The 24,891-nt window shown below is 32.4% G+C and overlaps 9 protein-coding genes and 1 long non-coding RNA gene across 14 annotated transcripts; 8 read left to right on the forward strand and 2 right to left on the reverse strand.

Annotated features, from left to right (window-relative positions):
• Positions 1 to 496: 496 nt before the first annotated feature.
• On the forward strand, positions 497 to 995 carry AT5G52655 (uncharacterized protein). The gene is made up of 3 exons (NM_001345002.1): positions 497 to 553; positions 637 to 718; positions 807 to 995. Exons 1-3 carry the CDS (start codon positions 551 to 553, stop codon positions 968 to 970), a joined length of 249 nt encoding a protein of 82 aa, NP_001331246.1. The 5' UTR covers positions 497 to 550; the 3' UTR covers positions 971 to 995.
• A 750-nt stretch (positions 996 to 1,745) lies between these two features.
• On the reverse strand, positions 1,746 to 5,018 carry AT5G52660 (Homeodomain-like superfamily protein). 2 transcript variants are annotated; one of them, NM_124644.5, is made up of 8 exons: positions 4,517 to 5,018; positions 3,677 to 3,734; positions 3,226 to 3,349; positions 2,965 to 3,132; positions 2,746 to 2,853; positions 2,545 to 2,654; positions 2,365 to 2,424; positions 1,746 to 2,269 (listed from the first exon to the last, which is right to left on the reverse strand). In NM_124644.5, the coding sequence occupies exons 1-8, from the start codon at positions 4,780 to 4,782 to the stop codon at positions 2,168 to 2,170; spliced, it is 996 nt and encodes a 331-aa protein (NP_568776.2). In that variant the 5' UTR covers positions 4,783 to 5,018; the 3' UTR covers positions 1,746 to 2,167. The 2 variants fall into 2 exon arrangements, with proteins under 2 accessions (NP_568776.2, NP_851177.1); NM_180846.2 differs by having other exon boundaries at positions 1,804 to 2,269; positions 2,746 to 2,850; positions 4,517 to 4,905.
• Positions 5,019 to 5,954: 936 nt separating this feature from the next.
• AT5G07905 lies at positions 5,955 to 6,397 on the reverse strand. Its single transcript, NR_143040.1, has one exon. It is a non-coding gene; the product is annotated as an other RNA (long non-coding RNA).
• On the forward strand, positions 6,231 to 7,146 carry AT5G52670 (Copper transport protein family). Its single transcript, NM_124645.3, has 3 exons — positions 6,231 to 6,478; positions 6,576 to 6,654; positions 6,753 to 7,146. The coding sequence occupies exons 1-3, from the start codon at positions 6,473 to 6,475 to the stop codon at positions 6,977 to 6,979; spliced, it is 312 nt and encodes a 103-aa protein (NP_200079.1). The 5' UTR covers positions 6,231 to 6,472; the 3' UTR covers positions 6,980 to 7,146.
• A 1,249-nt stretch (positions 7,147 to 8,395) lies between these two features.
• Positions 8,396 to 9,698, forward strand: AT5G52680 (Copper transport protein family; the record flags this gene model as incomplete). Of its 2 annotated transcripts, NM_001345003.1 has the most annotated exons (5): positions 8,396 to 8,449; positions 8,564 to 8,642; positions 8,742 to 8,935; positions 9,058 to 9,136; positions 9,250 to 9,698. In NM_001345003.1, the coding sequence occupies 5 exons, from the start codon at positions 8,444 to 8,446 to the stop codon at positions 9,606 to 9,608; spliced, it is 717 nt and encodes a 238-aa protein (NP_001318790.1). In that variant the 3' UTR covers positions 9,609 to 9,698. The 2 variants fall into 2 exon arrangements, with proteins under 2 accessions (NP_001318790.1, NP_200080.1); NM_124646.2 differs by lacking the exon at positions 8,396 to 8,449 and having other exon boundaries at positions 8,558 to 8,642; positions 9,250 to 9,667.
• A 3,545-nt stretch (positions 9,699 to 13,243) lies between these two features.
• AT5G52690 (Copper transport protein family) lies at positions 13,244 to 14,337 on the forward strand (the record flags this gene model as incomplete). The annotated part of the gene is made up of 5 exons (NM_124647.2): positions 13,244 to 13,249; positions 13,380 to 13,461; positions 13,568 to 13,761; positions 13,869 to 13,947; positions 14,072 to 14,337. 5 exons carry the CDS (start codon positions 13,244 to 13,246, stop codon positions 14,242 to 14,244), a joined length of 534 nt encoding a protein of 177 aa, NP_200081.1. The 3' UTR covers positions 14,245 to 14,337.
• Positions 14,338 to 15,564: 1,227 nt separating this feature from the next.
• AT5G52700 (Copper transport protein family) lies at positions 15,565 to 16,940 on the forward strand (the record flags this gene model as incomplete). The annotated part of the gene is made up of 3 exons (NM_124648.1): positions 15,565 to 15,625; positions 15,734 to 15,927; positions 16,083 to 16,940. 3 exons carry the CDS (start codon positions 15,565 to 15,567, stop codon positions 16,938 to 16,940), a joined length of 1,113 nt encoding a protein of 370 aa, NP_200082.1.
• A 1,508-nt stretch (positions 16,941 to 18,448) lies between these two features.
• AT5G52710 (Copper transport protein family) lies at positions 18,449 to 20,917 on the forward strand (the record flags this gene model as incomplete). 2 transcript variants are annotated; one of them, NM_001345004.1, is made up of 6 exons in its annotated part: positions 18,449 to 18,530; positions 18,668 to 18,749; positions 18,847 to 19,040; positions 19,182 to 19,260; positions 19,452 to 20,144; positions 20,312 to 20,917. In NM_001345004.1, 6 exons carry the CDS (start codon positions 18,498 to 18,500, stop codon positions 20,584 to 20,586), a joined length of 1,356 nt encoding a protein of 451 aa, NP_001331978.1. In that variant the 3' UTR covers positions 20,587 to 20,917. The 2 variants fall into 2 exon arrangements, with proteins under 2 accessions (NP_001331978.1, NP_200083.2); NM_124649.3 differs by having other exon boundaries at positions 18,498 to 18,530; positions 19,452 to 20,060.
• A 529-nt stretch (positions 20,918 to 21,446) lies between these two features.
• Positions 21,447 to 22,489, forward strand: AT5G52720 (Copper transport protein family). Of its 2 annotated transcripts, none has more exons than NM_001345005.1 (3): positions 21,447 to 21,664; positions 21,830 to 21,908; positions 22,038 to 22,489. In NM_001345005.1, the coding sequence occupies exons 1-3, from the start codon at positions 21,587 to 21,589 to the stop codon at positions 22,286 to 22,288; spliced, it is 408 nt and encodes a 135-aa protein (NP_001330493.1). In that variant the 5' UTR covers positions 21,447 to 21,586; the 3' UTR covers positions 22,289 to 22,489. The 2 variants fall into 2 exon arrangements, with proteins under 2 accessions (NP_001330493.1, NP_200084.2); NM_124650.3 differs by having other exon boundaries at positions 21,591 to 21,664.
• A 419-nt stretch (positions 22,490 to 22,908) lies between these two features.
• On the forward strand, positions 22,909 to 23,814 carry AT5G52730 (Copper transport protein family). The gene is made up of 2 exons (NM_124651.2): positions 22,909 to 23,117; positions 23,252 to 23,814. The coding sequence occupies exons 1-2, from the start codon at positions 22,919 to 22,921 to the stop codon at positions 23,608 to 23,610; spliced, it is 558 nt and encodes a 185-aa protein (NP_200085.1). The 5' UTR covers positions 22,909 to 22,918; the 3' UTR covers positions 23,611 to 23,814.
• The last annotated feature ends 1,077 nt before the right edge of the window (positions 23,815 to 24,891 follow it).

Consider the following 24,891-nt stretch of genomic DNA (forward strand, 5'->3'; position numbering starts at 1 on the left):
ATTAACCAATACTTACACTCGTTGTATTTATATTTACGATGGTTTATCCTCTCTTTTTTGAAAAGTTTATATCTTGTAAATTTTGTGACATACGTTTAAATATTATTTACTATAACTTTGATTTTTTTTTTTTTTTTACTATAACTTTGATTACTTTATATATTTTTATCAGATTAGTTAATTCTATAAATTAACATATATTTTTATTAATTACATATATTATCTTGTTAAAATAATTTCCAGTTTAATTAATTTATTTGCTCCATATTGTAACAAAAAAATCTTTGAGAGATAAATGTATTTTTGTGTTGTTTCAACAAAAAAAAAAAGAAGATAAATCTATTTTTGTGTCAAAAATTTGTTATGAGAAATTGTGACATATGTCGAAAGAGATTGTGAAATTGAGAGATAAATGTACTTTTATAGATTATTTAACAAAAAAAATCAATTTTCAGTAATATATATAGAGGTTGATGAGCAAGCGAGTTTGTAATCACATTCTTGTCCATCATCTTCTCTTCTCCTTCCAAACTTTTGAGTTTTTCAAAAAATGGTTAGTTATTTTTCTTAGTAAACCTATTTATGTGGTTATATAATAAATTCACTAAAGCTTTAGTTTTATTTCATTGTTTGTAGTCGATGACGATTGTATTCAAGCATCCAGGATATCCCGAAAAAAAATGGCGAAAAGGATTCAAAATTGCAGGTGGTTTTCCAGGTACAAACCTACACACACCCAACAATTATATTCAACAAACGAATTTTGAACAATGTGAATGATTGTCATCTTTTTATTATTATATTAGGAGTTGATGTCATAAGTTGTGGTATCATGGACGACGTATTTGCAGTGAAGGGAGAAAATATTGATCAAGATAAGTTACTGGAGAAAATAAAAAAGGTTTTAAAATCTGTCGAAATCATTGATCACACCAAATACCCTCCGGATTATTTTTTCTATGATTTCTAATAATGATGTTTATTTTTCTTTGGGCAAATAATGATGTTCATTTATGTTTTCATATTCTATCAAAGTAATTGGATTTGGTGTAAGTCTTAAGATATATTAGTCCATTCTTATAAGTTGTAAGTTATAAACTTTTTGTTCAAGAAGATTGATTTTCCTTGGATGCATAGTCGAGAGTATGCCACTAAAAATAGCTTAACCATATTGGTCTACACTGTCACCTTATTTCTTCCTCTATAAACGAATTAAAACGAAAGCATACAACGCTATTATGAGATTTGATTTGGTCTCCCATCAAAGAGACAGATACATACTTTAACAAAAGCTCAAAACAAATTTGAGAGAGGGAATGGTATATGATTACAATTCTTGTTTAAAATATGATTAATAACTTCTTCTAGAAAATGTTTTATATGCAAACCAGTCAAACCATCATTTGATTTACATCTATTTAGAAATGTATTTATCTATTTCATCACTAAGAATGTGTTTTATCACCACCTCCAAAATGTGTTTACAAACAAATGAAGCCAACTACAAATTATTGATCTTGAAATCTGTCGAAATCATTGATCACACTGAATACCCTGCAAATTATTTTTTTTATGATCTCTAATAATGATGTTTATTTTTATTTTTTACTTTTATTTTTCTGAGGCAAGTAATGATGTTTATTTATGTTTTCATATTCTATAAAAAAAATAATTGGATTTGGTGTAAGTCTTAAGATATGATCAAATTAAAATATATATTAGTCCATTCTTTATAAGTTATAACCTTTTGATCAAGAAGATTTGATATTCCTTGGATGCATCTTTTCTTATAGTCGAGAGTATGCCACTAAAAATAGTTTATCCATATTGTTATACAAATGGTCACAGTCACCTTATTTCTTCCTCTATAAACGAATGAAAACGAAAGCAAAGACAACTCTATTAAGAGATTTTGGTCTCCCATCAAAGAGACTGATACATATGTTTAAACTTGAGATCTAACTTATGATAATACACTGTACATATACCATCCTTAACCCAACAGACTATTTATAACAGTAACAACAACTAAACCGAGTAACATCAGCTTCATCTTCTTCCTATGTACAAACAAAAAACCACAACAGAATCTCTGTATTTTGTAGCCATCTGGTTGTTGGCTGGCTCACCTGAGACACTTTTCACAGTTCTCCTCTTCTATTAAACATTAAGTAGAGATTTCAGGTGGGTCTTTGTTTAAGGTTTTATTCACTCCACCATGATCAGTTGCTGTCTCAGATCCGATATCATAAGACGAAAGAAGCCGTCTCTATTGTTTTTGAAATCAATAAGAGTCTTGAGGTTAGTTCTGGTATAGGGTTTCGAGTTAAAATTGACTAGTAGTTTGTGGAGTAAAATACTTACATGATCCTCAAAGTCAGGACTAGACAAGTTGATGGATAGATTTCTCATCAATAGTAACACCTGTTTGGTGGGGGCAAACAAAGGAAAAAAATGATTAGTTTAACCATTTGTTCCATTGGACCGACGTGGTTTCAATTAAGATTGATGTAAAAGTGAAAACTGAAAAGACAAGAAACGTACTGTTTCAACATCTATGGGGTCCATCTTCTTCAGCTTTTGTAGATGATTACTTGCATATGGGTCAAACACACTTCCAATGAAGCCGTATACTTGGGCAAAGTCCGGTAAAACTGAAAAAAAAAAAGGCGGAACTGTCTAGTAAGAAATGGTAAATATGGTACAAACAAAAAGATTAACAGGAGACGATGTAACGATGCTTACCTCTTAATGAATGGCCAACATTTCCATGGTCTCTTGCGTCCCTGTTGGATCGTGGTCTTGGAGTATTTTCAGAACTACTAGAACAATTGTTATTAGCTCCTGCTCCTGCTGTTTCCATCAACGTGGAACAACAATATGCTTCATTTAGTAAAATTTGAAACAGAGATTATATTAAGAGAGTAACAGTAATTGCATAATGCTTGTAAATGAGAATAGAACCTTTTGGGAGGGGAGTGAAGCTAATTGTTTGCGCATTATTTGTCCATGGAGCCGCAGCAGCAGTGGTTGGCGAAGTCATCAGCATTGAAGAAGACTCAGGCCTAAACATAAAACTTGGGTCATTTGGTTCAGATGTTGACTTGAATGACCCTGGTACTTGCAGTTGCACTGCACATTGCCATAAACAGTGCATCAATATAGTTTTCAGTAAGCAAACAACAATACAACTTCAAAGTTTTTAAAGCAGTAGCTATAACGTACCATTCTTGTGAGCCTTCTGAGGATATGGATGAGCGGCTTTCCTTTTAGGTCGAGGAGGAGGGAGATGTTCACCGGTCCCACTCTTTTGTACCTTAAGAAAATACTTCTGAGCATGACTTCGTATCTGCAGTATTAAAGGAGTCCGTATAAGAAGCCATAAAAGAGCTCAACGAGCTCACTTGTCTAATGCAAAAATAACTACATATAACACTTCATTAAGTGGTGATAAGCGACAAACGCATGTGACATTCTTTCTCCTAGTAGTAGTAGTTCAAAACAGTTACAGACAATAAAGATGTTTTAACAGAACACTTTGTGGAGATATCAAATGAGAGAAAACAACCTCAATCCAAAGTAACACTGAGGGCCCAAGAGAAAGATGACAGAATCAAACAACTAGAGTAGGCGAAAAACAGAGTAACTCAGAAGATATATCTACTTTTTACTGTACCTGAATCACTGTCTTTGAACCAATAAAAGCTTCAATCTTCTTCCAGTCTCTATCAAACCTAAAATAATCAAAACACAAACATAAGAGATATCAGATCCACCACCAAACAACCTGGATATAGCATGTGTCTAATCCTTGCCTAAGATTGTACGCATCACAATACACAGAAGAATAAGCAATGAACAGTACAATCATCATCGCCTCCCCTAGAACCTACCCCAAGGACTTTCCCACTACATACCAACCTTAGTACTACAATTACTCACTTACCAGTGTTTATAGACACTATTGTAACCAAAAAAAAAAAAAACGCAGCTCTAATAGTTTTCACTAAATCCTCTTTTTACTAAGATACATATAGTTTGCGTCGCTATTTCCTCATAATCTCAGCTCAATTTCTTGCCTGTTTCGTTCTTCACTATCAATGATCATACAGGTCTTAGAAGAACATTTAGCTCATCCAATTTCAATAGCTACTACACAAATTCAATACAGTCTATACTCATTTTTCGACATCCTGATCTTCTCAATTCTTATCAGACGCCTAATTCAACAAAATGTGCATACATAGCCAAATCCATCTGCCTAAATCCAACTCTCGATTCCAATTCTATGTCCCAAATCCAATCTAATTCCACTGGTTCAACACAGTACAATTCAGAAACCTACTGAAACATAAAGTTGCACATTATCCTAATCGAAACTCCACGCATATTCACATGATTCTATAAAGTCCACCACAAACCCTAATCAACCAAAATTGATGCTAATTCTTCCCAAATCAAATCTCCAAATAGCCATTAACGAGAAATGGTAAAGCACAAAATGAACAAAACTCACAATTGAAGAGCTTCAAGGAATTTATCATGCTCAGGCTCCGTCCAGCTCTCTCTAGACTTAGTAATAGTATAAGGCTTCCTAATCTTCTTACTCAAATCCTCCTCCGAAGAAGAAACCATCGCCGTCACATCCGCCACAGCCACGGCCGTAGAAGAAGTCGTTGGTGAAGAAGAAGAAGAAACGGCGGCTGTAAAGGAAGGTCCGAGACCAGGAACAGTCATACCGGTCGGATCCAAGAAATATCCGTCAGAATTTCTAGAGACCATGAATAGAATTTGAGGAGATTTTTGTTGAATCTTTTGCTTTTTTGCTCTGTTGGGTTTAAAAAGCTGTGTTGTGTAGGAGAGAAAGAGAGAAGAAATGTGGCTTATGAGAAAGAAGAAGACGGCAGAGATTTTATTAAAATATTAATAAATTTATAAGCTATAGTTTTTTTGTGTATATGTTGTGTTTCTCGATGAAAGAAACTTATTCTTGTGATCGTTTTTGAGGTCGGCAAAATAGTTCTTGTGACCTAATATAACGTGCCACGTATTTGGATCTTTATAATAAAGATTTTTCCATTTATGTTTTGTATCCGTTTATACCAAAAAAGGGTCTTTTCTTTTTGGTTGAATTTAGGATTGTTTTGTAGTTTAGGTAAAGGTTTTCTAATTGTCCAAATTTTATGTTTTGTGGAGCCTTTTTAGCTAATGGGCAACTTGCCCGTCAAAAAAAAAAAAACTAATGGGCAAATGGGTTATATATTTAGCCCATTATGAAACATCGATATGTCAAAAAAAAACTTGGTGATGCCACTGTTTTTGTCTTAATGTTTAGCCCAATCAACAAGACAACAATGCTTTTTTTCTTGGCATCCTTCGATTAGAACGATTGATTTGTGAATGAGAATTTAAATGGATGGTTTACATTGGTTTATAAATTTCTTTAACAAATGAACATATTTTAACCTCGCAAATAAAGGAAGAAATGCAAAAATGTGGCATGTTAAAGAAAGAGATCAACCTTCACTATATCTTTTAGGTTTCTAATTGGTTTCGATGTGAGAACATCTTTGTTGGATTGTTGGTAATGCCACGTTCTTAATATTGTTTATACTAATGTTTTGGCGTTGGAGTCTGTTACGTAACTGAATTAATGACATTGGCTAAAGCGCAGTACCAAAAGTTATAGTATAGATTTGTATAACTATACTGAAAATTTCCTAAATTATGGCGTTTACTAATACTGTAACGCTTCGTATGAGCCCAAGTAAATGACGATAATGTCGTGTGGTTTGGGAGTTGTGTGGTTCCTCATGCTTTCACACATTTTTATTAAGGAATGTATAATTTTATTAAAAATCTGAAGCTGAAATTTACGTATCAACAACATCTCTATTTATTAATACAAAGAACATTTGTAAACATGATAGCAGCCGTAGATAATATGATTTAAATGATTAAATTAGGGGATACAAACTTATTGTGAAAAAGAAAAAAAGGCGATACAAACTTATCCCAATTTTATTCATATTTTCATTAAACGAAACGAAATAGAAAACTTATATTGTTATTATTATATAGGGTTGATTTAATCGCTCTTATTATCTTATATCGACGAGATGATAAAAGACAAAAGATCTTACATATGCATAATTATGAGTTATGACACGGTATTAGTTGAAGCTACTAAAGTACTAAACAAAAGAGGCGCAACAACACATTCTAACAATCTATTATATAGAAAGACTCAAACCTGTTTTATTAATCATCTTCATTTAAGCGTATCAAATTGACTATTTCAGTTTCTTGCTTGGATGGCTTGACTTAACCATTTCATATTCGCTAATTCAAGCAAAGGATATCGTGTATATATATGGGGCGAAACAAAGGTTAATGAGCAAGCTACGAGGTTGATTTCATATTCCTTTACATCATATCTCCTCAATCATCAAACTTTCTATACTTTCCGAAAATGCCGGTATGTCTTTTCTTTTAGTTACTTAAAATCTTAGAAAACTAAAGGTACTACTTATACACAATGAACTGTCTAAAGCTTCAAATCTAAATCTTTGCAGGAGAAAGTTGTATTCAAGTTGGAAGTTTTTGAGGAAAGAATCAAACGAAGAGCTATGAAAGTTGTATGTGACTTTCCAGGTATATTATAATATGTACAAACAATGTCTATATATAATATAAGTAATTGAATCTATTTAGGCTTAATACAAATTAAGCAATAATGTTTGTTGTTGTAGGAGTTACTTTGATAGACGTGAAGGAAAAAGGTAAACTAAAGGTGAATGGAGAATTTGATAAGTTTGAAATGACGAAGAAACTTAAGAAGGTGTATGAATTTGTTGACATTATCGCGGTTGGGCCGGATGGAGAACCGGCACAAAATCAGAAGCTGGTTAAAAAGCCTGAACCTAAAGTGAAGAAAGCACCATCTTACCGTGGTTGGAATTTGGGTTTCTTTAAGTGATCAATTTGAAGACGTGATCGGTTTATTTTCCATGGACTACTGTATTCTGATGATATTTCATCTCATTTTTTCTGAAAAAATTGTTTGCCCGTTATTTGTAATAATTATGTGGCTCTTATATTCATATTGGCGTTATATGTCTTTTGTTAACATTATTAAGTTCTGATCATCCAATTGAAAACAACAAAAACAAAATTTTCATCTAAATTGTCTAAGTTAAGTAATAGAGTCTCATTGTTGTGTCCAAAAAAAAAGAAGAAGTAAAAGAGTCTCATTGATCGCTTTTCATAAGCAACACTTAATTCTTATCACCAGCAACTAGATGCTCAAACTAATGCTGGCCGAAGTGTCAGAAAAGATAGTCAACGTTTGATAGATTATTGTTATCATTCAACTTCGTTCCACACTTATTCCAAGTAATTCGTTTATATTATATCGTCAATAATCGTGTTATTATATCACAAGTGTTTCTTTATAATAGGTATTTATGTTTTTTGGCACATGCAATAAAATTCATTAAGCCCTGTAATTCTGTCGGTTTTCTTAAATAATAAAAATAAAGTTTAGAAGATTAGTTAAAGCTATATACTAACCTTTCTGTTACATTTGGATCATCATAACTTATATACTTTTTCATCATATTCATCAGCGTTAATTGTTAGTAAATTCATGGAAATCCATAGAGAATGATTGTGAGTTTGTGATTCACCAAAGATCTCCATCAATTAGTACTTCAAAAAAACTCGTCTTAAATAGATTTAAAACCATTGCATTGACGAATATCTGAATAATAAAAACGATGAAATTGTACATGTATTGGGAAATAGTTTGTTAATCAATACATGGGGTATCAAGAAATTCATAAAGATTTAGGAACAATATTTATGAAATTTCTTTGATTTCCTTTTGCACCTCCCATAAATGTTTTCCTTTATACAATATGTTTTATGCATAGGATATTGTATTTCCTAGCTTCGAAGAAATTGTAAGGCTCTTTCGTATATTCTTTACGTCTTGAGTGTACTAGTTGTTCTAAATTATACTACAGAATTAACGAAAAACAAAATATCGTATATTTGACTATAACACGGTATTAGTTGAAGCCACTAAAGTAAGAGACCATGCCAACTTCCATTCTATTATTTAGAAAAACCTTTTTTTGATAATATTCATTTAGAAAGACTTAACTTGAAAAAAAAAAAAAAAAAAAAAAAAAAAGACTTAACTTGTTTCACTTTCTACCTTTCTTATTATACAAAGAGACTCAAAACTGTTTGTATTGGTCTTGATGTATAAAATTGACTATAGTTCTTATGGTTGGACCTAATTAATCATTACTATATTGAGCACTAGTTACAAACAAAACATTGTATAAATAAACGGGGAAGCAAAGGGTTACTAGTGTGCAATCTGTGTGGTTACAATCATATAACTTCACTGTCCAATCTTTTAAACATTCCAAATATGCAGGTTCGTTTTTTTTTTTTTTTCAGTTTCTAAGATTAGTTTTAACTTTTAAGCAACTAAAATTCAATGGTTCTAAAATAGTTTTTGATTATTATACAATGAACTGTTAATATGCAGGTGGAGACAGTTGAATTCAAGATGGATGTTTCTGATGAAAACATCAAACGGGAAGTTATGAAAATTGTCTGGATGCCAGGTACACCAACACAAATCTATGGTTGTAGTATTAATGAAACCAAATAAATCAATAAGTAATCTATCTAAGCTTGAAAGCAATAATATTTGTTGTTGTTAGGAGTTACTTTCGTAGACATCAAGGAAAAAGGTATATTAAAGGTGAAGGGAAAATATGATAAGATTCAAATGGGGAGCAAACTTCATGAGCTAGATAACTCTGTTGACATTATCAACCAAATGGGAAAAACGGGGCAATATCGCATTCCGAGTTTAACTTCAGTCTACAGTTATTTTACCACTCCAAATATACAGGTTCGTTTAATCGTTTAGAACAAATTTTTCAGATTCCCTTATTTTTGAGCAATTAAATTTCAAATGGTTCATAGTATATTTTAATAAAATTATTACTTGTATCATGACCTGCTATTTTGCAGGAGGTAGTTGTATTCAAGTTTAAAGTTCTTGATGAAAAAATGAAACTTGATGCTATGGAAGTTATTTGGGAGTTTTCAGGTACACCAAAACAAACCTATAGTATTATTAATTATGGCTGGTTATTCTGTTATACATAATTTTTCATCTATTTAGTCTTTAAAACAAAGCACTATTGTTTTTTTGGTTGTTAGGAATTACTTCAGTAGAGGTGAAGAGAGATAATCAACTAGAGGTGAAGGGAGGAGAATTTAATAAAATCGCAATGTCGACGAAGCTAAAGGAAATAGATGAATCTGTTAGCGTTATCATCAAGTCTGGACCAGATGGACAAGTTGATGTGACAAATATTAAGATCAACAATGCGAGAAAAACTTCACGTGTCCCTGCTCCTGTACCTGTTCGTGCGCCTGCCCCTACGCCTAAACCTGCCCCTGCGCCTCCTTCTGTTCCTGCGTCTGTGGCTGCTTATGCGAACATGCGTCTTTATGTGCATAAAACACCAATTTGGAAAAAGTGCTTTCGAGCAATTTCCTGTGGACTTTATCGTTGAAATCGGTCACTGGAATGACTGGATAAAGGAGTCAATTAATTTGTTGTAATGAACATTATAAGATATCCTATTTACAATTGAAAATCGAAGTTAAATTGAATGAGATATGAATGTACAAAATGGCTAGATTGAAAAACTTTTAAAACTTAGTAAATTTAATTTGAATAGTTCTGAAATTTGTCAAAAGTCACACATTAGAATAATGAATATTTGTCAATTATCAAAACGTTTAAGGAATACATAATTTCCCTTTGGCTAGTTTGTAAAACGTCTTTTCACAAACAATCTCCGTGATCTAAAAAATAGCGTTTAAGAATACCTTTTTCCGATTTCTATGAACGTGTATTAGTGAGTTCTGGAGCATGGAGATCACTCTCTACATCGTGAAGCATCAGACAAAAGGAAGAACATGATATTTGGGACTCTGATGAGTAAACACGGATTTGTCATCTATCAACTTTGAGTCTAACCAGCTGATCCTTAAGAATAATGGTGTTTTTATTATAAAATGTATTTCGTTAAATGAGGATTGATCTATCGCTTCCATTGTTGCAATGAATAATAAAAAGCAAGTTGATTAATATGTGGTCGAATTCTCTAATATTTGGCATGAACCGTTCGAATATGTGAATTATAAGTATATACAAAGACTAATTAGTTTGAACATAATTCCAAAGTGCAAAATTAGTAAATATCATATACATTTTATACTTACTATATAACACGGTATCATTTGAAGCCACTATTTTTTGTTTAGAAGCTACTAAATTTATACGTGAAGTAGAACTAAACTCAAGACGTAAATTTAGTGGCTTCTTATATTATCACCTAATTGATACATCTACTTCACAAATTTTTCCTACAATTTATTTGATTTGTTTTTCATAATTTAAAGTAACAAATAAAAAAAAATCATACTATTTTACAAGAAAATAAATTATCATAATGAAAACCATTTCTTGGATGGAAAATGGTAGGGTTTAAATATAAAATTATGCCTTTATGTAATTTTTATAAACATTAATTACTACAAGTTAAATGCAAGTAAAAAATCTAGAGTAAATGTTACGTTTAAACAGTTGAATCCTCTCATTAAAGCACAAATTAATATAAGAAATTTCAGTTAAAAATAATGTATTAAGGCCAATTAAAAATCATCAAACGTTGTCTTTCACTAATTGAGTAAGCAATTTGAAAGTCAGCTCCACTTAAATCCTATTTAAATCCTAATAACTTATGAATCAATAACGTATGAGTTAATAACTTACGAAATATGAAATAATATCATGCTCCACTAAACTCTTCTTTACCTAAATTCATTTGTTATAAATAGTAGCTTATCCTTTATTACAATACACATGTCTACCCCTAATTGTTTTTTTAATACACATATACTACTATAACTCTTTTTTTTTGGGCAAATATACTACTATAACTTTTATATTTATTCATAAAATATTAAAAATATTTTATCAAGATAGATGAATTATTATATTATTTTTAGACTATATCTTACCAAAACCAAAAAGGGAAACATGAAATCAATCTGTCTAGAGATTTTTAAAATTATTGTCGTGTATGAGCTATAGAGTATGGACAATAATTCAATTGTTGTCAAAATTCTCTATTTATGTGATCTTCTTCAGTTTTTATGGTTTTTTCTTTCTCATTTTTAGTTGGTGAAACTAAGTTGTTGCAAAAACTTTACTTTCTAATCACTACATTACGGCACCAAGAATGAGTTTGATGAACTGTTTTTCATCGAAAACGGGTTTACCATATTTTGAGACATGTTCACCCATCGAATGTCAATGAAAGACAGTCCATCGAACTCATCTTTGGTGTCGTAATTAGTAATTGAAAGATCAAGTTCCTGAAGCAATTTAGTTTCATCAACTATAAAAAGAAAGGAAAAACCATACAAATTTATTTTCTTAAAACTCCTGATGAGAGAAAGAGAGATCATTTCTTGCGCGACACTCAAGATGGATGTTACAAAACCAGGATTTCCATTTGGAGGGACATATGAGTTCCTTAGTTGCAGGTACACCAACACAAATCTATGGTTGTAGAATTGATAAAATTAAATAAATGAATAAGTTATTTGAGTTTGAATTGAAGCATTCTTGTTAGGATGTACTCTTTCGTAGACATGAAGGAAAAAAGTATACTAATAGGATAGCGGAAAATTTGAAAATATTGAAATGAGCTAGATAAATATGTTGTCATAATCAACACAATGGGAAAACCGGGGAAAAATTACATTTCGAGTTTAAATGCAGATTACAATTATCTTACCACTCCAAAAAATACAGGTTCTTTCGTTTTTAATAATTTTCAGATTATTTTCCGACAAATGTGAAGTATGCATTCAGGCAAAGTGTCAGAAAAGTTAGTCAACGTTTGATAGATTATGTTATTATTCGATTTCGTTCCAAAATAACCACACTTATTCCATCTAATTCGTTTATAGTATATGGTTAATCATGTAACCAAACTGAACTCATCATCATATTATAATATCACAAGTGATTCTTTTTAATAGATGTTTTTTTTTTTGCCACATGCAATAAAGTTCATTAAGCCTATATGTAATTCTGTCGGTTTTCTTAAATAAGAAAAAAAGGATTAGTATTTTTTTTGTCAAAAAAGTTTAGAAGATTAGTTAGAGCTTCTAACCTTTCTGTTACATTTGGATCATCATAACTTGTATATATATTTTTTTTGGCCAAAAAAAAAAAACTTATATATTTTCTTGATATTCATCACCGGTTATTGTTAACAAATTCATGGAGAACCATAGAGAATAATTGTGAGTTTGTGATTCACCAAAACATGTATATCTAGATTTTCATCAACAGCTAATGCTTGTAAAAGTTCTCCTTGTGATAGAATTGTAACTGTTGCATTGACGAATATCTGAATAATCAAAAACGATGAAATTGTGTGGAAAAAAATAACTTGTTAAGCAATACATGTGATAACAAGAAATTCTTAAAGATTTAGGAAAACTAATTAATCGAAAATATAAATATTCAGACCTCTTGGATTTCCTTTTGCACCTATTCCTTTATACAAAACATCTTTATGTTTTAATTTTTCGTGAATGTAATTATGATGCATTAGATTATAAGAAGATATTATATTTCCTAGCTTCGAAGATATTGTAAGGTTATTCCGTATATTCTTTACGCTTGAGTTTAGTAGTTGTTCTTAATTATATTATAGAGTTAACGAAAAACAAAATATCGTATATTTTACTATGACACGGTATTAGTTGAAGCGCACCACTAAAGTAAGAGACCATGCCACCTTCCATTAAATATTTCATTATTTTGAAAACTTTTTTTTTGATAATATTCATTTAGAAAGACTTAACTTGATTCATTTGTTTCACTTTCTACCTCTCTTGTTATACAAAGAGACTCAAAACTTTTTGTATTGGTCTTGATGTATAAAAATGACTATTTTGTTTTATAGTTCTTATGATTGGACCTAATTAATCATTACTATATTGAGCACTAGTTACAAACAAAACATTGCATAAATAAACGGGGAAGCAAAGGGTTACTACTGTGCAACCTGCGAAGTTACAATCATATTCCTTCATCTCCAGTCTTTTTAACATTCCAAAAATGCAGGTTCGTTTTTTTTTTTTTTTTTTTTCAGTTTTCTGTTTAGTTTCAAGTCATTAATTTTCAATGGTTATTATTATCTACTGTAGGAATTCTAATATAGTTATCACTTATACAATGAACTTCTAATTTCCAGGAGGAGACAGTTGAATTCAAGATGGATGTTTCTGATGAAAGCATCAAACGGGAAGCTATGAAAATTGTCTGGATGTTTTCAGGTACACCAACACAAACCTATGGTTGTAATATTAACCAAACCAAATAAATCAATCAGAAATTTAATCTATCATGATGTATTTAAGCAATAATATTTGTTGTTGTTAGGAGTTACTTTGGTAGACATCAAGGAAAAAGGTATATTAAAGGTGAAGGGAAAATTTGATAAGATTGACATGGGGAGCAAACTACATGAGAAAGATAAATCTGTTGACATAATCAACCCAAATGGAAACCGGGGGCAATATCGCATTCCGGGTTATACTACAGTCTACAATTATCTAACCACTCCAAAAATACAGGTTCGGTTTTTCAAATTATCAAATTATTTTTAAGCAATTAAGCATTAAATGGTTCATATTTGGATTTAATAAAATTATTACTTGTACCATGAATTGCTATTTTGCAGGAGATAGTTGTATTCAAGTTTAACGTTCTTGATGAAAAAATCAAACGTGATGTTATGGAAGTTATCTGGGAGTTTTCAGGTACACACCAACACAAACCTATGGTTATATTAAACCAAATGAATCAAACTATGGCTGGTTCTTTTTACTTAATTTTAATCTATTTAGTCTTTAAAACAAAGCACTATTGTTTTTTGGTTGTTAGGAATTACTTCGGTAGAGTTGAAGAGAGATCATCAACTAGAGGTGAAGGGAGGAGAATTTAATAAAGTCGCAATGTCGACAAAGCTAAAGCGCATAGATGAATCTGTTAGCCTTATCATCAACTATACGCGAACAAAGAAATTGGGCTTTAGTTTATACGATCTATATCGATGAGAATCTGAGCAACACAAGTATTTGAGCAAAAATATATATGACTCCATTTTATTTTCTGATGTTTTAATTTTCTTGGGAATTCTTTTCCACCTCCCTTAAAATTTTTTTTGAATGAATGTAATTTTTTTTACCTGTATTACATTAAGTGCATCTTTTTTGAAACTTTGCTACGATTGTATTTGATGGTTCTACAGATCAAATCCTAGTGGAAAGCCAATATATGAAGAGGTCTTCATAATTTATTTTCCAGTTTTCCGAATTTCAGAGTTGTGGAATTAACTCCGTAGACATCAATTTTTTGCGTATCAAACCCCATATTTTGGTTGAGTGTTGACAATAACGTCAACCTTAGCCACATGGAGTACCGTGTCTTGAAACTTCCATACCATGATATCCTCCCATAGCGGCGTAAGTACGTTTTCGATAACCTCATCAGGAATCTCCATTGATCTGTGTCTTTAATTCCGAAGTTGAAATGTTTAGATCTTATTTTTGAGAATATGTTTGTTTTGAGCCACTGAAATCCACGAACCCACTTCCTTTGTGCCAAATTTAACCCGTAAATCCAAAACGCAGCGTTTTTAAGTAATGGATTTGAAAGTTTTTCAATTCTCTTATCAACTAATCCACATTATACAAAAAAGCATCTATGCTTTAATTTTTATAACAAACTTTAATTGTGACGAATTGGGTATTTCATTTCCTACCTTCTAAGAAATTGTGATGTTCTTTCGTATAGCCTTTACATCTTGAGTTTAATTTTTCTTATGTTGTGGAGATAACGACAACAAATATTGCATAACACGCTGTTAGTTGAAGCCGCTAAAGTAAGAGACCATGCCACCTTCTAATATTGCATAATCATCTATTATTTAGAAAGACTAAAGTAAGAGACTCAACATGGTTTGATTCTACTATCTATTATATAGAAAGACTTAAATTGTTTGTATTGGTCTTGAACTCTTGATGTACAAAATTGACTATTTCCTTTTATTTCCAAATATTTGGACCTAATCATTACTATACTCACTAGTTTTATATTTATTTTATTTTTCTTGTGTAGCTAGTTACTAGTTACTAGTTACAAACAAAATATAGTATAAATATACGGGGAAGCAAAGGGTTATTGTTGTGCAAGCTGTGAGGTTGCAATCATATTCCTTTGCGTTTATCTCTAATCACTCTCCAATCTTTTTAACATTTCCAAAATGCAGGTTCGTTTTTTGCAATTTTCAGAACAAATATTTATATGATTGTCTAATATAGTTATTGCTTGTAAAATGAACTGCTAATTTTCAGGAGGAGACAGTTCAATTCAAGATGGATGTTTCTGATGAAAACATCAAACGGGAAGCTATGAAAATTGTCTGGATGTATTCAGGTACACCAACACAAATCTATCTTTATGTTAGTGAAACCAAATAAATCAATAAGTAAGTTAATCTATTTTGGCTATAAAAATGAAGTAATAATATTTGTTTTTTATTAGGAGTTACTTTCGTAGATATCAAGGAAAAAGGTATACTAAAGGTGAAGGGAAAATTTCAAAAGATTCAAATGGGGGGCAAACTCTATGAGATAGATAAATCTGTTGATATAATCAACCGAACGGGAAAACCAGGGAAAAGTTACATGCCGGGTTTAAACACAGTCTACAATTATGTCACCACTCCAAAAATGCAGGTTCGTTTTTTCTAATTTTCAGATTATTTTTAAGCAATTTTGTTTTTGTGCACCATTTTTAGCAATTAATTTTTTTTTACACTATGCATATGCATTATGCATTATGTAGATATACATTAAAATTATTACTTATACCATGAATTGCTATTTTACAGGAGATACTTATATTCAAGTTTGAAGTTCTTAATGAACACATCATACAGGATGCTATGGAAGTTATATGGGAGTTTTCAGGTACGTATACACCAACACAAACCTATGTTTATATTAAACCAAATAAATCAATGATTGTAAGATATATTCAGTTTACATCATTTTGCATTGTACGATGTTTGTTGTTAGGAGTTACTTCGGTAGAGGTCAAGGGAGTTGATAAACTAGAGGTGAAGGGAGGAGAATTTAATAAAATCGCAATGTCGGCGAAACTAAAGGACATAGATGAATCCGTTACCGTTATCATCAAGGAGGGACTAGATGTACAAACACCTAATATTGGAAGCTCAAATGGGACAAATTTTAATATGAAAAACGCGCTATCCTCTTTCCGTGTGCCTGCGCGTGTGCGTGTGCCTCCGCCTCCACCTGTGCGTCCAGCTTCCCCTGTGTATGCTGCTGGGCGTGGAAAAAAATTTAACCAAGGAAATGAGTTTCCAACATATAAGCAGCCAATTTTCAATGCTATTGCTGCGCAAGTTCGTGACTTATTGCCTAAAGCAAACGCGAATAAGTTTATGTTGGGGCAACATAATGCAGAGATCCTTGGAAGGAAGAAGGCACAACCTGAAGTCAAGCAGCAGAATCATAATGATGCACAGGCCCCTGATAAGAAGAAGCAACCACCTGAAGTCAAGCAGAATGAACAAGAAGGAGGATTCTTTGGATTCTTTGGTAAGAAAAAGCAACAACCTCAGAAGGAAAAAATCGTCAGTGAAATCCCAAAACCTCAACGAACATCGAGAAAAGGTACAACACTGAACTCATGTGCTTGTGTAAACATGCCTTTTCTAGTTTGAAGTATGTTTTAAATGGAAGAATTTGAGGTGGTGATTGGTTTGAGCTCCATGGACTAGAAATGTCATCTCTCATCTTCTAAGATAAAGTTTGTCTCATTATTTGTTGTGGGGCTTTATCACACATTGGCATATTCTTTTGTTTCTATTAACCTTAAAGATTTGTGTTAAACCATCTAATGCAGAAGGCGAAACGTCACAAACACAGACACAAAGTTCGTGGACCGACTCATCATGGCTTACGGGCTTAACCAATACGTTGAATCCCTCTCAATACACAAAATCAAGCAGTCAGACGATATCCTATCAAACCTCAAAAGCGGGTGGATCCTCAAGAAACCAACATTCAACACGAAAGGGAACTTAACCTACAACGCGAGGAAAGACCGATGATTCTATTAAATTATCTAATAGATTCTCTTGTCTAAGTCGAAAGTACTGAATCGTGTGTCGAATGTTCATCGGATGGGATTTTCCTATAGGACAGTTGAGCTCCTTGGACTATCGTTTGTTCTGGACGAGAATTTCATCTCATCTTGTAAAATAAAAGTTTGTGTCCTTATCTGTTGTGGTGTTTACTACATATTTCATATTTGAGTATTATTGTTTTTCTTAACCTTAAGTTCGACTTGATCATCCAAATTGTGAGTAGATTGAGACATTGAGTTATTTCCTTTTTCTTAACCTTCAGATTGCATCATTATAATCATTTTTCGAGATATAGTAATCATTCTTCCTTGAACAAAACCGCTATCAAAGTTGCATTTTACCCAGCCCGTTGGAGGTGGTTCCCAACGTCTACTTCGATCTTTTTGCTGTTGATTAAGACTGTTGGATTAGTGATACTTACCTCATGAGGATTTATGCATTAGTAAATCCATTGTGACTTATCAATGCATGGATATATCTCTAAATCTTTATCAACAATTGCAACTTCTGAAAAAAACTTCTTGTAATAGAATGAAACCATTAAATTGACATACATATTGCGATAAAACAGTTCAAAAGGTAAACTTAATCGGGAATCAAACCCTTTTGCACCTCCCTTAAAATTTCCCTTCAACTATCCAATGTACAAAACATCTCGATTTTTTTAATTCTCTGAATTTTATTATAACAAATTGCATATTTTATTTCCTAGCCATATTGCAAGACAAAGTGAGGTTCTTTCGTATTATCGAGACCAGGCCACTCTCAAGACAAAATATATCGCATATTTAATTTTTATATATAACACGGTGTTAGTTGAAGCCACTAATGTCAGAGACCAGGCCACACTCTCTAACCATATATCATATAGAAAGACTAATCTAGACTCAACTTGTTTTTATTAATTCTACCATCTATTATATAGAAAGACTCAAATTGTTCGTTGGTCTTGATGTACATAAATTGATTATTTCCTATTATAGTTCCAGTGGCTGAACCTAATCATTACTATATTCACTAGTTGCAAACAAAATATCGTATACATATAGAGGGAAGCAGAGGGTTATTTTGCAAGCTGCGAGGTTCCTGTCACATTCATTTACGTTATCTCTCTTAACTCTTCACTCTCCAATGTCTAATCCTCATTACAATCTGAAAACACAGGTTAGTTTTTCTCAATTTTCAGATTAGTTTTGAGCAAATAAAATTTCATTGGTTTTAACGGTAAGATTTCTGCAGAAACATACAAGAAAGTAATTGTATTTACATATTTACGTAAACTATGAACTGTTAAATTGCAGGAAAAAACAGCTGAATTCAAGTTGGATGTTTCTGATGAAAACATTAGAAGGAACACTATGAAAATTGTCTGGATGTTTCCAGGTACACCAAAACAAATCTATTGATTTTATTAATGAAACCAAATAAATACTATATTTAAGCTTGAAATATTAAAAAGCAATAATATTTGTTGTTGTAGTTACTTTCGTAGACATCAAGGAAAAAGGTATACTAAAGGTGAGGGGAAAATTTGATCACATTGAAATGAGAGAGATTTTACAGCAACATATAGATGAGTCTGTTGACTTAATCAATCCAATGAAAAAATCGGAGAAAAAACAGATTCCAGGTTTGGCTACAGTCTTCAACTACTTTAAGACTCCAGCAACGCAGGTTAGATTTTTTTTTGCAATTTTCAAATTATTTTGAAGGAATTAAAATTTCAATATCTACCCTAGGAATTCTGTAGAAATATAAACACATACATATGTAAAAATAAAATTATTACTTATTCCATGAACTGCTAATTTGCAGGAGATAGTTGTCTTCGAGTTTAGAGTTCTTGATGAACGTATCATACCGAAAGCTATGGAAGTTATCTGGGAGTTTCCAGGTACATCAACAAAAATCTATAGATATGTTTGTTTGTTTTTTTGAGCAAAAAATCTATAGCTATTTTATTTAAACAAAATAAATCTATGACGGTACGTAGGATATATTCAATTTCTATATAGAAATTAAAAATTCAAAAATTAAAGCACTAAATAAACCCATGTTTGTTGTTGTTGTTGTTGTTGTTAGTAGTTACTTCGGTAGAGATCGAGAATGATTTTTATCTAAAGGTTAAGGGAGGAGAAATTAATAAAGAGGTCATGAAGACGCAACTAAAGGATGTAGATAAACATGTTAAGATAAAATGGCATGGACAAGATGTAGAAGAAGAGCCAAAAAAGCAATCCGAGGCCGGTGGCTCGAAGTTGCAACCGGAGCAACTTAGTAAAAAGAAAAATATATACGAAGACGCCTACGGTGAACATCTTAAAAAACGACAAGGTATTAACCAAGCAAAGCAGCCGGCATTTTACGACGATTGGCTCTTAGAGGAAGCGCATGGACCTTTTAACCAACAACAAGGTTTTAAGCAAGAAAATCTGCTGCCAATCTATGGAGGTGCACATGCGCAAGGATTGTATAAACAAAATGCGAATAAGGTCTTCCAGCCGCAACCAAAAGGAGGCTTTGCTGCACTGAACCTTGGTGAGAAGAAGAAACAAGCTGAAGTGAAGAAGCAAAATCAAGACGCAGGATGGTTTGGAAATATGTTTGGTAACCAACAACCTCAGGTCAAGCAGGAGTTCAGAGGCAAACGTGAAAATCAGCATGCTCAGCGCATCGATCCGCTTATAATACAAGGTCTAGATGGAAAATTTCATGCATATAAGGAGAAAAATAATAATCCGTATGCCCGTAGCTCAAATGGGCCAACATCTAACAATGGTACATCACAAAACTTGGGTATCAACAAACTTGTTTCAGTTTATCAGATTTATTTTTATGGGATAACTTTTAAAATAAAGTTTTTATTATTGTTTGTTGTGGACCTCACTATATTGGCATTTTTTTGTTAACCTTAAATATTTGTGTTAACCAATTATTGTCAACAGAGTTTGGATCAAGCAGTACGCGGAATCGCTCTAGCTTCTCACGGTCAAGCAGTGCGATGGATCTATCTCAAACCACATCATCAAGCAGTGTGGCGTATTCTTCTTACTCCACAACACCAAACAGTTCTAGGAATTCCTCTCACTCACGATCAAGAAGTTCGGAGAATCTGTCTCAATTCCAATCAAACAGTACGGGGAATTCCTATACATCCTCTCAATCAAACACAGCGAGTGGATCCAAGCAAGGCCAAAGTTCTAAAAAACCAGGAAAGTAAGCATGCTCGGTTGCAAAGAAAGGGAGGAATGTCAAAACTAAGCTCTGAAATTTTTGACAAAGAAAAAGAGACTTGTCAAGAATAAAGGTCCAGCATATTTTTTTCTAGTCTAGTCTATTAGATTTCTTCTAAAAGAGCCAATCTGAGGTGGTGATCGGTTTGACCTCCATGGACTAGAAAAAAAGGTATTGTGGTGTTTATTACATATTAATTGGCAAAGTATTGTTTTTGGTTAACAATTTGCTCCTCCAATTGTGTTTAGTCGAGTGATATCGTTGTGTTTCTTTAAGATTTATTAAACATTTGAGTTTTTTTTTTTCTTAATGCAAATCATTATAAATTTAAGCTGTCCCAAGCTCATGACATTTACAACTTGTATTGACTAAAATTCTAAAATAAAACAGGCAAGCTTATTGTACGGGTATATAACTATATACAGTATAGCCATCAACGTGAAACTAGAGCAACACAAGTTTTTCCTAAAATACTTTCATAAATACGATTGGATATATATATATATATATATATATATACATATTATAATCGATCTTTCCTTGTTTAAGTTTCTTGGCAATCCTTGAATTTCCGTTTGAATCCATTCTAACTATTTATTATGCGAAACAACTCAAGCAGTTTAAATATTTCAGTTACACAAAATTAGATTATCTTATTTCCTACCTTCGACGAAGATGTGAGGTTCATTATTAAATCCTTATAGGCTTGACTTAGTCGCTCTTATATTGACGTGATAATTAAAGACAAAAGATATCGCATATATATGGTTTAAAACTGTGTTAGTTGAAGCTACTATAGTATTAAACTAAAGAAGCGCAGCCACATTCTAACAATCTATTATATAGAAAGACTCAAAACTGTTTCTATGCCGCATAATTTAATCATACTACATTATCTATTTCATTTTCTTGCTTCGGCGGCTTGACTTAATGTTTTCTATATTCGCTAGCTAAAGAGTATATATGTAGACCTGGAAACAAAGTCTATGAGCAAGCAACGAGGTTCCAAATTCATTCCTTTATATCATCTCTCTCCAATCTCGAAACTTTTCCACAAGATGCAGGTTCGTGTATATTTTGAATTTTGTATAAGTTTTTAGAATAAATTTAAACAAAACAGTAAAATTAAGCTAAAATTAACATAATTATATATCATCATAGTAATAATGATTTTGTTTACACTTACACCTACGTATAAAGCTTCAAATATATTTAAATCATGTTTACAGGAGACGGTTGTATTCGAGTGGGGAAGTTTTGACGTAAGAACCAAAGAGAAAGCTATGAAAGTTGTATGTGAGTTTCCAGGTACATCAACACAATTCAATTCCTACGTTTAACTTTAACCAAATAAACCGATAATGGCAAGAAGTCATAATAATTTATTTTTTCTTATTAAGGCTAAAAATAATTAATCAATAATGTTCTTGTTGTTAGGAGTTACTGTGATAGACGTGAAGGAAAGAGGTAAACTAAAAGTGACTGGACAATTTGATAAGTTTATAATGACGAAGAAACTGAAGAAGATATGTGATTATGTTGACATAACCGCGGTTGGACCGGAGGGACAACCGGCTCAAAATCGCAATCCGGTTAAGAAACCTGAACCAAAAGTGATTAGGGGGCGACCTTACCCTCCTCAGAAAAAAACTCCAGGCAAAAACTCGGATGAGTGTATCATCCTGTGATATTTCATATCTCATTTCTATGATTTAAAAACTTGTTTGTTGTGTGGTGTTTATTTACCTATATCGCCATTCTGCTTTTTTTTTTTTTTGTTTCGTGTGTGTGTGTCAATCTTGATATTTTTCATCCTAAATTATATTGTTTTAGTACACAATGATAAAAAACCTTAAAAGATAATGAAGCTAAAAAAATAATTTCAATTTTTTTTTTTGCGTTAAAAGGCGATTCCGCAAGTTGGCCCATGCATACAAGATTGACAATATCGCTTATGTTAGTAGTACTCAGTTTTTGCATGGAAATTACGACGAATTTATGGACCTTTTTAGTTTGTGGTTCCTCAACCATTCCCGGCTCAACGATTATATCATTTCCTATAGCTTTCTACGAAACTGTCGGCTTTTTTCTTCTATACTTTTCGGCTTGACAATATTTGGATATTTGACAAAGACAAAAAATATATAAATCTATTATAAAGACTCTAATAGTATTTATAAGTCTTGAATCTTGAAATAATTACATCAAACATACTATATTATTTTCTAGCTTCAACGAAATTGTGAGTACTTTCTACTCTTTATTCGGGTTGCCTGAATCGTTTTTATATTCGCGAGCTAAAGATAATAAAAAATCGGATGTATATAAATACACATGACAGTATATTTGGGGCAGGCAACCATAAAACATTCACGTTCCTTTACATCATCTCTCTTCACTCTAGCTACAAACTTTTTCATTTTCTGAAAATGCAGCAAAACACTAACGTTGTATTCAAACTGGAAGTCGATGAAAGAAAGAAAAAGAAAGCTATGAAAATTGTATGTGGATTTTCAGGTACTAACACATCTCAATGTTATACAAAACCCAAAGAAACCAATTATTTTGGTTATACCTGATTTAATATTACATATAAGTAGTTTCATTTAGGCTGAACTTTTAAAGCCATTCGTACCATTTTTTCTTGTAAGGGGTTACTTCACTAAACGTGATGGAAGAAGGGAAACTTACGGTGACTGGAGAATTTGATAACTATGAAATGACGAAGAAACTGAAGAAAATATGTAAACATGTTGCCATAATCGCAGCTGAGCCCATTAGGGAACCAGAGCAAAACCGCAATCCGGTTACAAGGCGTGAACCCAATAGAGAACCAGAGCAAAACCGCTCTCGGGTTACAAGGCGTGAACCGAGCAGAGAACCCGAGCCAAACCGCGCTCCACTTGCAAGGCGTGAATCCAGGCCTAGAACTCACTCTCGTCCGTCCATACCTCACGCTCGTCCTTCGAGAGTTCGAGGCGAAAACTCGGATGGTTGTATCATCATGTAACTGAACATATCTTTGGTCCAAGTTGTTAAGTATCTCTTAAGAACAAATATTAAAAAACAGTTTAAGATAGCAATCTTTTCGAGCTTCATGCATGAGCTATCATACCCTAGTGATATATTATCGCATCTTCTACTTTCCTTATTTGTAATATTTTTGTGGTGTTTATTAAATATTTTCGTTTCCTTTTTTAAAATTCAACTGGTGATTGGGTCATCCATTGTGTTTGTTCAATACGGTCAAATTAAAAAAAGATTTGCACCCTTTCTTTTTGGGGGTAAAATGTTAAACATATCTTAAAAGGTTGAGTTTCACAAAAAGGTTATCAAGAGTTTTGAGAAGAATAAGAGACAACAGGTACATACAATAGTAGAAGATCAGTAAAACCTAGCGGTTAATTGTTGTAAAGCTAATCTAGATATGTCAACATGTAAAGCTAAGTTATACGAGGTCATGTAGTATGGTGGTTTTCTAGTTTACCAGGCTCTCAGTGGACAAAAGTATTTGTCGATTTGATACCATCTTCCTCGTTGTGCGATAGTGTAAGTACGCTCCACAATGGAAATAGAGAAAAAGAAGGGTAATCAGCTAGAGTTAAATCCATCGGCAAAATCTAACACACATAGTTTTCACTCAATCACTCTAGATTGATTTAATAAGTCATTTATAAAAGTTCTTAATCCTCAAATTTCTATGGAAATTTTTGTTCATATGATTTAAAATTTTGTACGGAGCTCCAAAGAAATTAAGTTTACTTGGAAGCGAAACTCGACTGGATTTGTCAGACGGAAGACTCTTACATTGGATTTAAGCTAGAGAAATTTTTATTGGATCGACTAGATAAGTTGTTCTCTCAAATTGATACTCGATACTCAAACTTGTACACAAACTAAACTACAAATGCTACGTTGCATCTGGTATGAATTATGTCTCAAAAGAATCCGACCAGATCCTTTTCAAGGTTACACCCCGACAACAAAACCAGCTTGGTAATTTGCCTGGAAACGAGGGAGTTGAAAACGTAATTCTTGGTTCACAATTAATCCTACATTTGGAGACTTAGTGCGATTTAGTCGCTGCAAATTTGTTGGTTTGTCCATCTTAGTTTATTCAACTTGAATCTCGCTTTCGTGGTCCAACTTTTGATTTGAATAGCATCTCCACAAACAGAAATACACATCTTTTATTTCCAGTTTTAAAAAGAATAAATAAGCCTCAAGCAGCTATCAAAATATAATGCAATATTGTTTAAAGAGTTTCATTTTATTCCGTAGCCATTTGAAC

Source organism: Arabidopsis thaliana, chromosome 5, assembly GCF_000001735.4.
Source record: "Arabidopsis thaliana chromosome 5, partial sequence".
NCBI classification, from domain to species: domain Eukaryota; kingdom Viridiplantae; phylum Streptophyta; class Magnoliopsida; order Brassicales; family Brassicaceae; genus Arabidopsis; species Arabidopsis thaliana.